The sequence below is a fragment of the Falco peregrinus genome, chromosome 2, assembly GCF_023634155.1.
Source record: "Falco peregrinus isolate bFalPer1 chromosome 2, bFalPer1.pri, whole genome shotgun sequence".
Taxonomy (NCBI): domain Eukaryota; kingdom Metazoa; phylum Chordata; class Aves; order Falconiformes; family Falconidae; genus Falco; species Falco peregrinus.
The window spans coordinates 66,305,610-66,320,740 of record NC_073722.1 but is presented as its reverse complement, the minus strand read 5'-3'; the positions used below and the strand labels follow the sequence as shown (position 1 = coordinate 66,320,740).

Below are 15,131 nucleotides of genomic sequence, written 5' to 3'. Positions count from 1 at the left end.
GGGTTTCAGAGTCTCAGCTGAACCTCTTGTCTGAGGAACCTTCTCTAATTTCAGCAGCATTTCTCCCATGAAGAAATTTGTCCATCGCTGTTCAGTGAAAATACATTGCTAGATTACAGCATCTCAATATTTATCTACCCAACCTAGCAACTGTTTATTATGTATAAAATACATAAAAACTTATTATCCAGCCAGAAATGTAAACTGCTAAGGCTGATAGTATTTTTTATCGATTTTTTTTCTCAAAGCACCTCAAGACAGAAGTACTGCATGCATTCTAAAATCATGGAAAAAAATTGTTTGTCTAAGCATGTCTCTGTTACAGGACTAAAAACATTTAATAATAATAAGGACATTTAATAGCCCACAAGAGATCATCTCTAGGTGACTGTTTTGGGTTTGGCTGTCATGCTGTCCTGTCAGCACCTTTCTTGACCAGACACTGTCAGTACGTGCATGCCAAAGCAGAGCCTGTGTTCTGTTTCATGGTTCATGCTGACTTAGCTACACACTGTCTGTGATATGAAGCTCAGTGCAGGTGATGGAAGAGTTCCCACAGGTGTCAGAGTGTGTTTTCTGCCCTGGTGAGGAAGACCTTTGAGGCTTTTCCTCTGAAGGTGGTGTGACTCGTAGAAGGCAGTTTTAATTCTGCTTCTTTGCAAGAAGTGAATCAAAATTCCAATAGGTAAAAGACACTCTTATTTATTTTGTAAACTAACAGTTTCAGGCTGCAGTGAGGCAAGTGCATGCATGATTTATTTAATGTGAAGTTTATGATCTGTTTATTGAATGGCACCCTTAAAAAAAAGTTTGGGTATTAGGTAAGATTTTTAATTTTTCTTTGAGACTGGCTTTTTTTCCCCCAGTGCTCCTCTGCTACTAAAAGCCAATAGACGTAACTAACCATGTCCTCCTTATTTCTACCTTGTAAAATGCTTAAGGGGAGGGATCTTTCTGGCTTTGTGTTTATTGATGTGAGCTGCTTCTTGAGGAATTGTTCCTGGCAGGCTTCTTTGTGCTCATGATGGAGGGGGGAACCCAAGTACAGAATGTAGGGCTCCAAATCACCTAGCACCACTCAGGAAAGGTCTCAGAGGGTATTTCTAGGAAAATTCCAGCTGAATGCCAATTGAAAAAGCAAAGACAGTGTTAGAAATTATTAGGAAAGAAAGAGAGGACAACCAAGTAAAATTGTTGTCAGTGTGGGCAATTTGTATCAGTTTTTGTCATTTCTCTTTGTCAGCAAATATTTCAGTCCTCTTCCTAATCAGACAAATCTTACTCTGGGACTTGACAGTCTTCTGTAGAAAGATGAAATCCAGTCCCTGATTGCAGTGTATTTAAAATTACTGCACAGGCATGGTTGTCTGGGAAAGAGCAGAGCCTCTGGGGTAGAGGGGAGGACCACTTAGGGTGTAGGCAGAAGGGACCCTGACAGAAAGCCCGCTGAAGTCAGTGGAAGGCTTTCAGCTAGTATTTTGTTCAGGCTTAAAATCTCCATTTCTGCTCTGGACGATTTCAGTGACCCTGTCACCTGGAGTGTTTTTAATCCTGCTATGCCTTTCTTGGTTACTCTCCCGGTTCCCTCTCTGTTGAGCAGATAGTTCCCAAGGAGTTTTAAGGGACTGCTGGACTCTTTTATCTGTGACAGTAAATTCCCACTGTTGAACTTGTATCAGCTCTCTGCAGAGTATTTCAGGCTCTGGTGGGTCATCATGTGGATCAAAGCTGTTTCAATTCTGGGATAGTTACTCCTCTTGTGTGTATTGAATCCCTGGAAGTACTGTCCAGCTTTACACAATGGGATGTGTTATTAGATGAAATAATTGATCTTTGAGGAATGAACCTTAGGAGACAGAGCAAAGCAGCAGCAAAGCTCAAAGTTAATGGGAATGGAAAAGGTTCAGCCCAGCAATCTGTGTTTTTATCTCACAGGTATTTTTGAAAACCTGGATTTGAAATGATCCTGGTGTGCTCAGTTTGCACATCTATTCAAATGGAGAAGTATCCAGGTGGAACAACCTAACCAAGGACATTTTACTCAAAAATACCTTATGTTTTTAAAACCAATTTTTGTTTTAAAAATTAATTAGGAGAGGAGAGTGAACCTTAACAGTCATTCTGTGCTATTATTTATAAGGAAGGGGGACAGTTATTCAGAAAAAACAGAAGGAAAAAAAAAAGACATCCCACGTCCCAAAACAGTCCCACCCCTCTCTCCTTAAGTGACTTTCTAACAGATACTTCTCAAACAGTTTATTGTCTGGGGAAATTCAGTTTAAAAGCTGATGTCTGCTTTGTACCTCTTTGAGACGATGCTTTCAAACAGGTTTCATGAATTAAGTGAAAGTCATGTGTGTGAGTAAAATTACATGTGTGAGTAACTATTGTGGACTGGGCGTTCTGTTTGCTAAATGGTAATATGAAACTTGAAAGAGAAGAAATAAAGAATAAGAATTATTAAAAAAATGTTATATACTATGTACAAAAGAATTCTGAAAAGGTTTCAGTTTATATGGTACTTTATATTTAACTGTATCCTGGCCACGTTACTTCTGATCTGAAACCGCTCTTTCACTGATATGATAGGTAGTAATTTCTTCACACTCACTGACTGCGGTGTAAAAGGTGGCATTCAGCCTTTCAAATGGGCTTCTCCGACCCAGCATTTTGGTCTCGGGCTGTGCCAGCCCAGGTTCATTATAGCTGAAAGACCTTCTAAGTGTTTTTCCTTCTGTGTAGATTAATTGAGACAACTGCTTTTTAAATGAGAGTATCTACAAGAATGAATGCGAGTAGGTTGTGTCAAGTTAAGTGTGTGTGTGTTTTGTTGGTTTTTCATGCAGCTTAGTCTCACTTCAAATGTAAGAGAAACATTTACAAAACGTACAAGACATGCAAAGGACTGCTAGTTGGAGTGGCAGAAAACCCACCCCAACAGACCCACATGACAAATTAAAGCTGAACTCGCCACTGACTTTATGGTTTCAGCTAACAGTTACTATTTAGAAATAGTCTTCTTAATGAGGCAGAGTCCTGACTCATTATAGCTGCATCTTTTTCATTTCTCCAGTTAAAGTTTTAAGGCAACTTCCTACAGTAGTCTCAGAAATAGCTTTGGAGCTGCTAACCTCTTAACAGGACTGTTTAATTCCTATCTTCTTCTTTTTTTTTTTTTTTTTTTTTTTCCCCTCCTCTTTCCTGCTGTGGATTCACAGATGCATTTTGAAGCAAACCAGAGGAGATGAGAGATTAATAGTTTAGAGGATAACAGGAGTGAAGGAGACACTAGCTAGGAGATCCAGTACAAGTCAGAACAGGTATGAGTGACAAATGAGTATTCCCATTTTCACTCAATCAAATGTCACGATATTTAGCCTGAGTCAGTTGTTTTCCAAGCTGAAATAATAAGGCCATAACTGTACGGCATTACAATGACATTAGAATGAAATATCAGAACCTGCTTCAATATTTATGTACTGTGCACAGTGTGCTTGCTGTCTTATTCCTGCACACAGCTGCAAATTATTTTAAACTTATTTTAATGTATTTAAACTTATGGCTCATGAGGTAGGTGTTCTGGAAGTGAGCTGTATGTACTTTGTTGTGAATGTGGGAACTCACTGAGATGCCTCATACCCTCAGGAGGAGATCCTGGGAACCTGCTTTGCTGGGGGAGGCTGTACCTTAACCTGAAGGTGTGCATATCTGCACAAATGAGATAGCTGGTTCTAGAATGAAAGACTCTTTGCCACAAATTCTGGCTTCCTGTTCTGTATTTTGTAATGGCTGATAACATAATAGAAAAGTGGCTTTGAGGATCTTCAGATGTCTTTGAGTGTATAGGTAGAGTTAGAATTTGCTGTGAGTAACGTTTTTCAGGCAGGTTTTTGTCTAACTATAAATACTGACCTGCAGACTACTGACTTTCCTTGAGTTAATGTGGATTAGCACCTGTGTAATTAAGAGCATGGCAGAGAGAAGTACTGGTGAGACTTCCTACTCATGTCCCCTGGTCCACTCACATGTCCTTGCCCTTGCCCTGTCATTTCATCCCTTCAGAAAATACTACTTAAAGCAGTGCTTGTCTTTTGCTTTTAGACTTAGCCTGAGTAAAACAGGAAGCATAGGCTGGCTGGCTGAAATCTGTTTCTTGTCCAGCTCTGGTTTGCAGACAGAAATGGATGGAGCAGCTTGGAAAATGTGTAGATATGTACTACACAAAGCATGGGATGCTTTTTCCCAATTTTATTGCACAAAGCATTTTTGGGAGCAAAGGTGCTAGAGTGTCTGTGATGACTGATTTTTTTAACCAATTGAAAACTGCCTGTGCTGCTGTATAAAAATTCACCCAGCTAAAAAATAAGTTTTATTCTTGCAGATTTCCAGTCAGAGGTCATGTAAGAAAGTGCATAGTGGGACTCCTACTTAATTTGGCATATCCCAACATCTATTTCAAAATAGTCTTGAGTCATGGTTTCATTTTCAAGGGTGTTGGGTGAGAAGTCAATTAATACAGCTGGGAAGAATCAGCTGATGTTGAGAGAGAAAACTTTAGCTTCATTTTTTGGGAGGGATAATTAGAAAAGTGTCTCTCATTAATCTTATCCCTTTGTTCTTCCTTTCCCCCAGAATTCATCAGCCAGCCATCAAAATAAGACATCTTGAGCCCTGGAAAATAGCTCTAATTGTTATTGGAACAGCAGCGGCAGCAGCTATCACCATCGGTCTCTTAGTTTATTTTCTGGCATATGGTAAGTTTCACATAACAAATCACTGTTCCTATGTTTAGTGTATTTTCTTTGTGCTTGTTGTGCTGCACAATGCTGGGAGTTTGCTTTTTATCAGTCCGTTTAAAGCTCTTTTGGGGAAAACCCACTGGCTTTTCTAGAGCTCTTTTGTTCCTCATTTAGCATCTTTGCTGATCTCTTAGCAACGTTTCCCGCAGGGAGGTTTATGGCTGTGGTTTCTGTTGGCTTTCACTTGCTTTCATTCCTTTCACATCTTCCTCATGATTTACATCTGTGATGAGGTCAACACAGCTTTCTGGTCTCCCTTACACGAGTGACAGAACCTTCTGCTTGTCTCGACTTGTGATGTTTCACTGTTCCCTTGCCTTGACCACCAGCAATCACCTGCCAGGGCTCGGCGTTGAGTGGGCACACAGGCCAGGAAGGAAGGTGGCTGACCAGTAGGATGCAGCTCGTGATCCTGTGCGAGCCCAAAGTGCTATTGGCCAGCATTGTAACTGTTGGGGAAACTGAGCTTTTTGTCACTACTTGGCTTAGATCACCTAACTCAATTGAGTTCTTGCTCCTGGGTTTCTAGCTTTTGGAAGCTGTATTTGAATGGGTTGGATACGGGTGAAGGATCATCCACCCCCTAGACATCTAGATATCAGTCAGCTCTAGGTGTATATCAAAAGTTCATTCGTCTTCGTGCTTTCAGTATTACCTGTTTCTCTTATTTCTCTTACAGATCAGAAGCTGTTCTATTACAGTGCCAACGTAAAAATCACCAACATCCAGTACAGTAATGAATTGTCCAGACAGTCCTCGGGAAGGTTTAGAGACCTGAGTGAGAGGGTTGAGAGACTGGTAAGTTTTGACCATTGTGCCTTGCTGTTAAGGATTGTGTGATAGAAGAGTCATTAATGTGAGCAGCACACTTTTAGACCACAGGTGACTGGTGTACCCTGATCCCCTATGGTTAGCAGACCTGGGAAATGGGGAGTCACGATCATACCTGGCAGATGTCTTGCACGTGCCAGTCTGCTTGTTCTAGCTTGTCACCTCTCTTTGTCCCTGCAGTGGCGAAGCAGACATCGACAATAATCTCAGCTTTCTCCTATATCACTAGTCAGTTGTGTGTGTCTTCTCTTTCCCTGCCCTGAGCCTGATTTTATGATTTATGCCCCACTGTCTCTAAGGAAAGCATTCTTGTACACCCTCTCGTTTATGGGGTGGGGAACTCTACCTGGCAGGCTGTTGCCGTGTGTTGACAAAACAATACACAAGCCCTTTTCCTGCACCTTTGGTATGTTTTGTTGGGAAACACTCCTACAAATAGCAGAGGCTGCTGAGTGGCTCTCAGTCATACAGTAGCTATGGAAATAAATAGACACACTGCAATTTCCTTTCTTGTTTTCTCTTTGAGACACTTCCCCACAGATGATAATTACAGAGTTCAGCTCTTTACAGCAATAAGCATGTGATTGTACTTGTATCTTTTTGTGCTTCATTCATCAGAGTTTGATGTGTATCTCTTACCTCCTGTTTAGCAACCTTGCACAGATACTCAGTTAATAGGACAATCAATGCTTTGCTCCCCACTGTGATTTAATTTAGGGCCGTGCCATTTGTCCACAACAAAATGTGAGCTGTGGTGAATATTGTTCTGGAGAAGCAGGGTGCTATATAGGGATTTGGCAGTGCTAGCATCTCTTTCTGGCTTCACTGCTGAGGACCTTGGAGATCTTAGTATTTTATTTTTTTTTTCTATACTTGTTTCCTTTCTGCCCTCTTTACCTACTGGGGACCTTACCATATTTCCCAAGATTTGCTCCTGGTGCATATCTGTATGTATAGAGTCTTACATAAGGTGCATTTACTTAGGTGCTACTACTTGACAACTATTACTTAATAATTGCAGGCTTTAAACCTTGTGATATAGGACCTTGGAGAGGGAATGTTCTACCTGACCAAGAAGACATTGTGTATTGCTGAGACAGGAGGAAGGCAAGGGCTGGGGAGAAGTCTGAGGTATAACGCTTCATTGAGTAAAGTTGTATCCCTTTCTTCCACTCGCTCCCTCTTCATTTTTTAAAAGTGTGGCTCCTTTGGCAAGAAATTTGGTTTTAGCTAAGAAGTTCTTTCAGACAGTGTCCAATGCTGTCAGATTTCCTCTGAGCATGGCTATTAATTTAGATGCTTGAACGGAAGCCAATGCTTTAGAAACCCTGTCTCCTCTATGGGTGCTAAGCACTTCTGACAGTAGTGACAGTAAATACCAGCGTTGGTTGAGCAGTGAGAACCATTATTTCGGAGCAGTTAATTGTACTTGATAAGTAACACCATAACAAACATACAGAGAACTGTGTTACCTTTCCTTTGTTCCTGTGACTTTTCTTAAAAGCTGTCTTTAATTCAGCCATTAACTGCTACCTCTCACTCAAATTTTGTGAGTTCTTTGCTGTAATTTTAAGTCAGCTGATATAAATGGTCCGTGCCATAAACTTTGACTTTCTGCGGGTTTAGTTCCAGGTGTTCCATCTCATAAGGATGTATGAGATTGAGAATTGTCCATAAGCTTATTTAAAGTGACTCTATACACTAATGACTAACAGTATGTTCTTTGTAAATCTGATTGTCTACAGGCAAAACTCAGCTTGTAGTGATAAAAATCAAAGCAATCTTTCTAGAGACAGAATTATCCTCTTGACTTCTTGACAGCTGTCTCAGAACATCTGCATTTTTATTTTTAGAGTTTTCACACCATCTCTTTTAATAGAGGAGAAAAGAGTTGAGTTTTTAATCACATTTTCTGCTTGGTCTGGATTTACCAAAATCCTCTGTAGTCTTTCCCCAGCTGTTGTATAGGGTTTTGGATGTCCAAGCCTTCCCATTGTCATAGTAGTAACAATACCTTAAGCTCATATTGTGAAACAGTGAGTCAGTGTCAGTGCAGATAAATGCAATGTCTTTCACAATACTTGGTGCAAAGTGAACAGAAGTGAATCATCTCTGATAATCAGAAGCATTCAAATTACTTGAGTTAGTGCAACTCCCTGCCAAGTGCTCCCTTCTCTGATCCCTCCCTGATGAAGCCTCCTTTGTTTCTCCCCAGAACAACCCTGAAAGGACCTCTTTTCAGAGCTGATGTTTCATCAGGAAAAAAGTTTTTGCTCCCACAGAGAAGTCATCTCATGTCCTCCTTAGAACTGGCAGAAGATGTCCTGATGTTTGCTTTGGTTTCAGAGTTGAGTAGTAACACCCATCTTGTGAACAACATTCCTGACTCTCTTATCTCATTGAAGGTGGGAGGGAATGCAGGGAGATCGTGCCAGAGAGCTGATGAAGCTGGTGCACCAGTCAACATCTCAGGGCTGACTGGAAAGTCTGGAAAATGTCTTGTGGGGTGGAGCTGGGGGGACTGAGATAGATGATGAAAGGTCTTTTCTCCTTGCCTTGCTTCCTGCGAGTGTCTGTGAGGGTTCCCTTTGTGCTCTCTTGAAAAAGCAGACCTGATTGAATGCCTCTGTGGAAAGAGATGTTCAGCTCACCAGAGCCCCCTCATTTTTCTGGCGAGACCCTGTTCTTCTCTTGTTCAACTAAAATGGACCATGCCAGGCTGTCCCCTCTTGCACTGGATTAAAAGGGCACAGTCACAGCCTTAATGGCTTCTTCTTCAGGGAGCCTCTCTTTTATAGTGGGTTCATATAATGCTTGGCTGATCTGCACAACTTTTACTGACTAGTTTTCTGCAACTCCTACACCAGACTTGATATTTTTTTTGTTTTGGTTGGGGTTTTTTTTCCCCCAAAAAATGTATTAATTCTTTTGGATTTCCCAGGAATCTTGGAGGCTCTAACTACCTTCTTACTACAGCATTCCAGGAAAGATTTCCAAGGCCTTGCTTTAAACTTTGCTTCTTCAGCCCCTCTGGCACCCCAAAGCGTGGAAGGAGCTGAGACAGCTGGGTCTAGATAGACCTGAGTGACTAAAATGATCTCAGTTGCCTGCTCTGGGCAGTAGCACTAATTGCCCTGTGTGCAGGAGGAGGGTGGAAGGGCTTTGTGTCTAGTGTGGAAAGTCATCTTTGACTTCAAGGGGAGGAGGTATGCATTCAAGAGAGCTTGAAATGAGTACTTCATCAAGTCCATCTTAAAGAGAATTGTCTCAGCTTCAAGGCTGGCAAGCGTCGAGCTGTGGGAATAGTGGATACCAAGTAGCTGCAGCATGTGACCCCTTCAGTACGTGTCTGGTTGCTCAACAGAAACAGACACCAGCCTTTACTCTGTCCACCAGTGATTTGCAAACGTACCTTTCTGCTCTTTTTACCACACCACAATAACTTTCTGATACTTTCTCCTACATGTTGCGAGCTTTCCCCTCTTCAAGGACAGCTTATGCCACCCTCCTCCTTTCCCAGGCACCTAGTATCTCCCTGTCTCCTCCTCTGGCCAGAGCTGTTCCCAGCCCTGCTCTTGGGCTGCTTCTCCCTGTCCTAGTCCACGTGTCTTTGTGGACTCTTGCGTTAGACACTGTACCCTCCTCTGCTTCTGGGGCTGTGCCCCATCCATTATCCCCTACTCTCTCCTGCTCCCGTGTGACGGTAAGCCAGGCTGTGGGTTGGGTGGATGGATGCTTCTCAGGTAATGAGTGTAGCATGGCTCCCTCCTTCGCTAATTGGGTGGCTGGGGGAGAGGCGAGATGTTTGTTTTCCCTCCATGGGTGTCTTGAGCCATGGAATGGACTGGGCATGGATTTCCCCTGTCATCTCACTATCTGCAAGGCATCTGGGCTCTCCCCCGTCCTTCCACCATCTGAAACCAACACAAAACTATCTGGCTGGATCTGGGCAGAGTGTTTGGGGGTTCTACTAAGAGGCTACCTGGGTACATCCCCTGGGTAACTACTGCCTATCCCAGTATTTCTATTGAAGAGATGGAATGTCATCAAGTAATCCTTGCCTCAGGACTCAGTACTGTGTGTCAAGACTTCTCTTTTAGAAACAGACATCTTGCTCCAGTGACTTTGAATAATAAGAGAATTTTCTGTGTCCTTAAGTACAGATGTTGGGGAAAGTTTTTAATGAATACAGCTCTTGAAGTCTTTCCTGTCTGATAGAATTGAATTAGTGTTGGTTTAATTTAGAAATAGTTTCTCTACTGAGTATTGCAGAAGCAGTTGTGATACCACAGGAAAATACTGCAGAATGGTTCTGATGACTGTTTCTGTTCTTAGTCAGTTTAAGGACTTATTGCTGAGTCCCTGTACTGGAGCTGTTAATGAAGTAGGCAGTTTTGTCCCTTGGGAGATGATGATTTTAAAGGTTGTTAACACATTTCTCTCACTGCGAGGGGGGAGAAGCAGAAAGGCAAGCAGGTGCCATGCATGTCCCTCCCCACACACACCTCCTGTTCTCTGTGCTGCTAAGGTAAGTGAGGGTCCCAAGGACTGTCAAGTGCAGTATTTGGCACTCAGTACTTCTCTGCAGCTCTGCACCGTCCCTGCCGCTTTGTGGCTCACCAACAGGGCTTGTTAGCTGTATCCAATGCCTCTGCTTAGGTGCCTTCTGTGCCACCACCTTGAAGGACACCAGTGGGGTGCAATGGGATCTCACTTTGCCCTGCATTCTCAGTGGTGCAGATTTGCAGCTGCTTCAGCACAATTCAGTTATGAACAAGGCGCCCTGCAGTTTCCCAGCTGCTGGGCGCTGGTGTCTCCTCTGTGCAGACAGGGAGCTGAGCTGGAGAGAGGTGAAAGGCCAAATCAATAAAGCCAATTTAGCAGCTAAAAAGAGATCCCTAGAGACAGGAAAGAATTTTTTAAGTGCCTGTGGTAATCAGGAAAGGACCCACTTAGTTCCTCTGGCACACTCAGGTTTTATCCATCCTCATCGCTTCAGTTACTTTGTGTTTGTTCTCTCTTAACGCTCATGTAGACACTTGTGCTTCCATGGGAAGCAGAGCTTTAACACCTGATAACCTTGTTTGGTGGATGAGTTAACCTTCAACAGGATGCTTGTAACTGAAGCACTGCTTTCTACCCAGTGATACGCTTGCAGTGATCCCTGTATCAGTAAGTACCTCGTATCATTTGAGTTGTGAATAGCTTACTGCCACATCTTCGAGGCCAAAGCGTGAAGTACTGGCTAAGGTTTCCATCTGAGCTGAACTCAAAGGAAGCCTAGCTGAAGACTGGCAGCAGTGAGTGAGTAGATGAGACCGCTGTTTTATGACACTTGGCCTCTTTAGGGTCAGACATGACTCAGGTCTTCCTGGGAAACAGAACTGTGCATGTGTGTGTTTGGGAGAGAGAGTGAGGTGAAATACAAAATCACTTCAGAGCAAAGAGCTATCTGCAAAGCTGGCTTGAACTATACATGAGGTATGTTTGTCGCACTTTCCATGTGGGTGTTAAGGTAAAACTCAGAAGCATGTGGCTTGCTTGATGAGTGCCTTATGGTCCTTGGGTCAGGAGGTTTGTTTTGTAGGAGAGGATCCCCAAGGCAGCAGGTTTTTGAAACACTCCTAAAGACTATTTTCTCTGGGAGACCAGACTGTGAGGACTAATTTAGAGATGAAAACTGAATATGCCCCAAGTAATGGGAGTGTGCTAAAGATCAAGGGTGTCTTATGTGACTTTTTTTTTTTTAAAGCAAGTTGAAAAGTACAAATATCTACAAGTATCATGTAGCTTCATTTACTGTATGTGTGCTGTTCCCTCCCACCCCCCATAAAATACCTCTTCTCTCAACCCCTGAAATAAAAGAAAATGGAAGATAAATTGGACAGATCACAGAAAGAAAAATTACAGTACCTGCAGCAGCCCAATATTTATTTCCAAGGACTTTTCAGAGTCTTGTAGCACCCAGACCAAACTGATGAAGAAAGTTCCTGGTTGTAATAAGCTTCAAGAGATATTTGGTAGTGTTTTCAGATACAGATACCAAAGTTTATAACCTAAGTCCTTGTTGTGGTTTAACCCCAGCCAGCAACTAAGCACCACACAGCTGCTTGCTCACTCCCCTGTGTCAGGACTGAGGATAGAATCAGAAGAAAATTCATGGGTTAGGACAAAGAAAGTATAATAATTAAAGCAAAAGCCATGTGCGCAAGCAAAGCAAACCAAGGAATTCATTCACCACTTCCTATCAGCAGGCAGGTGCTCAGACATCTCCGGGAAGGCAGGGCTCCATCATGCACAAGTTACTTGGGAAGACAAATGCTATCATTCTGAACGTCTCCCCCTTCCTCCTTCCCTCAGCTTTTTGTTGCTAAGTGTGACACCATATGTATATCCCTTTGGTCAGTTGGGGCCAGCTGTCCCAGCTGTGTCCCCTCCCAGGTTCTTGCGCACCCCCAGCCTGCTTGCTGCTGGGGTGAGAAGCAGAAAAGGCCTTGGCTCTGTGCAAGCGCTGCTCGGTAATACTGAAAACATCTCTGTACTATCAATGCTCTTTCCAGCACAAATCCAAAACATGGCCCCATACCAGCTACTATGAAGAAAATTAACACTGCCCTGGCCAAAACCAGCACAACCCTTATTTAAACCGGAGGATTCCTAGGCTCTGTATGTGCTCCCTCAAGTGCTTGCTCAGTACCGATATGAGGTGAAAGAGCAGAACTTTCATTGAAATTTTTTCTTGTTCTTTACTGAAGGCGGTTTTATTTATAATAGTACAAAAGCCAGAGAAATGAAGCCTTTTAAACAAAGATATTTAGAGACTTTTAAATAATATTCTCCCTTTTCTCTTGTTCTGCAAAATAATATTGTAAAATGAAAAAAAACCCCACATCTTTTATCAATGTAAAGAAAAGACTTTAGGATTAAGGAGCATTTTGAAAAAAAAATCCTCAAATAAGTGTAAGCATTTGACAACTTCTGCTTTAAAATCTTTGTTTTAAGGGAATGGTTCTCACGATAGGAAGCATTGTCTCTGGACGGGTATGGTACAATGAGGGTGCCCTCTATGGGTGACTGGGACTAGAAACAAAGCAGAAAGCATCTTTCCACGGTAATTCAGCCAACTGGGAAACAGGGCAGCGTAACAGTGGCCAAGATGACAGTGTGGTGACTTATTTGGCTCTGGAATTAGAGCTCGACAACGCGCTCGACAACGCACTCGACTGTCAGTATGTATATATACAGGTGTGGCCTTAAAGATATACGTGAAATGCTGTACACAGAGAGAGGAAATAATTGCAGAAAGCACTTGCATCGCACTTGTGATGCTTTTTTCAGAAATTCCTTTTGAAATCAAAAGAAGAAAAAGGCCACTGGCATAGTCATATACTGCATTGATTTAAAAACTGAGGTATGTTCTTGTTTTGACTTTTGTTTCCAGTTTTTTCCTGTTTCCACAAGTCACAGTAGCACAGGGAACTAAAAATATATTCAGGAGAATACAAAGTACTTCTAAATGCTAGTGCAAGTCGATGCATTGTAGTGCTGTCAGTGTGCTCTACCTAAATAGTATGCATTTCCAGGATGAAATTGTTAGTAATCAACAATGTGCCTAATATCTGACTTTTTTCTCTAACTTAAATTCAATGATCCTTCAACAACATTGATTCTTTGACTTATTAATTCAATGTAATTTTCTCAAGTATAAGCTGATGTTTCTTTTTTATTTTTTCTTGATTCATCATGGCAGAAGGTCTAATAAGCACATACAAAGCCAGAAAAATCATAAGATGACACAACCCCTACCCCCAAATAAGTGACTGTAATCCAGATCCAGTGTGTGGCAAGAAAAGCTATAAAATGTGCACAAAGAAAATGGATGCCTGAGCTGGAAAAAGGAATTCACAATGAAATAAAGGGCAGTTATAGATATCGTATGTGATTAAGGGTAGAATCTTATCTTAATTATAGACCCACAATCCAGAATTACTGCGTTGTTTACAGGTAGTTAAATCAATGAAGTGATTCAAGATGTGAACTGGTGTCACTGAGATCAAAATCTAGCTGGTCAAGAGAGTGGCTGTTTAAAACATGGTGTTGTCAAAAGGAAGAATCAAAATTCAGTACTGAACTTGTGTGGCTGATGGCATTTGGACACTTATAACCTGAATACATCACCATTGATCTTCCTTAGATTTCATAAAGCTATTCTTTTCTTAAGAGCTATTCTCTCCTGTATTTCAGCTCCTTACCTTTAAGTATTGCTTAAGAATAAGAAGCACAGAGTAATTTTCCTGGGAAAAGCATACTTTTTTTTTGGAAAATAAAATACACAAAAGCCTTTCTCTGGATATTAGCCCAGGTGATTTTTCTCTGTAAACTTGATTTTCTCTCCAAAAGTTAGAAAATCTCCCTAAGCAGACAAAATTTCAATGGTAGTGTGAAAGTTTTAGGAAGCTAATTATGGACAATTTAAAGCAGGGAGTAGGAATGGGAATACTTAGGTGACCTTAATTCCAGCTGTCACTATTACATGGCTATAATGAAACTCATGCCATTACATGTCTTTGAAATTGGTTGCACTAGGCATAAGTGTAGTACTTTAAATCCTGACATTATCCCATGTATTAGTCCTCTTAATTTCTTTTATGCGAAAGAGCAATCTTTTTAGGAACTACTGTACAAAGTCAGTTATTTCGCTTTTGCAGCCAGCACCTCCAAGAACCACCCAGCTGAGCTCCTTATGTTAGTGCAAAGTCAGATAGTGCTTACTCACCTCCCAGCTGTAGCAGTCCAGTTAGTTTAAACTCTGTGAAGTTTGTGATACCATTTGGGATCACACTGCTCTTGCCTGCTGTGACACATGCAGTCTTTGGGTATTTGTGGTTTCTGATGGGAAAGTTTCTGATCTTCTGGTTTGCTGGAGGCCCATGGATCATTACACTCACTTTTCTTCAGGTCCATTTTCTTCACCTTGGGCAAGCACCATGACTATAGGGCTCTTGCTGCTGTGAGTAATTGTTATCTCTGTTTCTAAGGGGAGCATGATGTTAACATCCTGGTTTGTGACCATGCCAGGTTCACTTTTTGTTGTCCCTGTCTTTATCCTGCCCTCTCTCCCTCTAACCCCTAACTAACCCCTCAGCTGAAACCTGGGGAGTAGATATCCCAGGTTCTCAAGGGAGCTGCTACTGGATTTGCATTATGGTCAGCTCTGGGAGTCTCAGCAGGTTGAGCTGCAAATTGGCCAGCAAGTTGGGTGCTAGGTACAGAATTAACACAATTCTGTTAGTAGTAATTCATTTGATACGATTACTGCAAAACTGGAGAGAGTTGCTAACCCAGGTGGCATGTTCCAACTAATATTTAGTCAAAAAGCTTTAAAAAATCACTAATGATAGGCTTTAGAGCCAAAGGAGCTAGTGAGGCAAGAAGAAGAATGTAGTATGAGGATAGCTGCTGAAGGACTAAACTGGCAGGAGTCAAAAGAGCAATAGTATT

The 15,131-nt window shown here is 41.9% G+C and overlaps 1 protein-coding gene across 1 annotated transcript in view; it reads left to right on the top strand.

Annotated features, from left to right (window-relative positions):
* The window catches only part of LOC101915513 (transmembrane protease serine 11E-like), a 41,740-nt gene that overhangs the window by 3,145 nt on the left and 23,464 nt on the right, over positions 1–15,131 (top strand). Inside the window, exons 2-3 of the mRNA XM_005238066.3 lie at positions 4,633–4,754; positions 5,479–5,597. Coding sequence (XP_005238123.2) covers positions 4,633–4,754; positions 5,479–5,597 — 241 coding nt within the window. The remainder of the gene's footprint in view (positions 1–4,632; positions 4,755–5,478; positions 5,598–15,131) is intronic.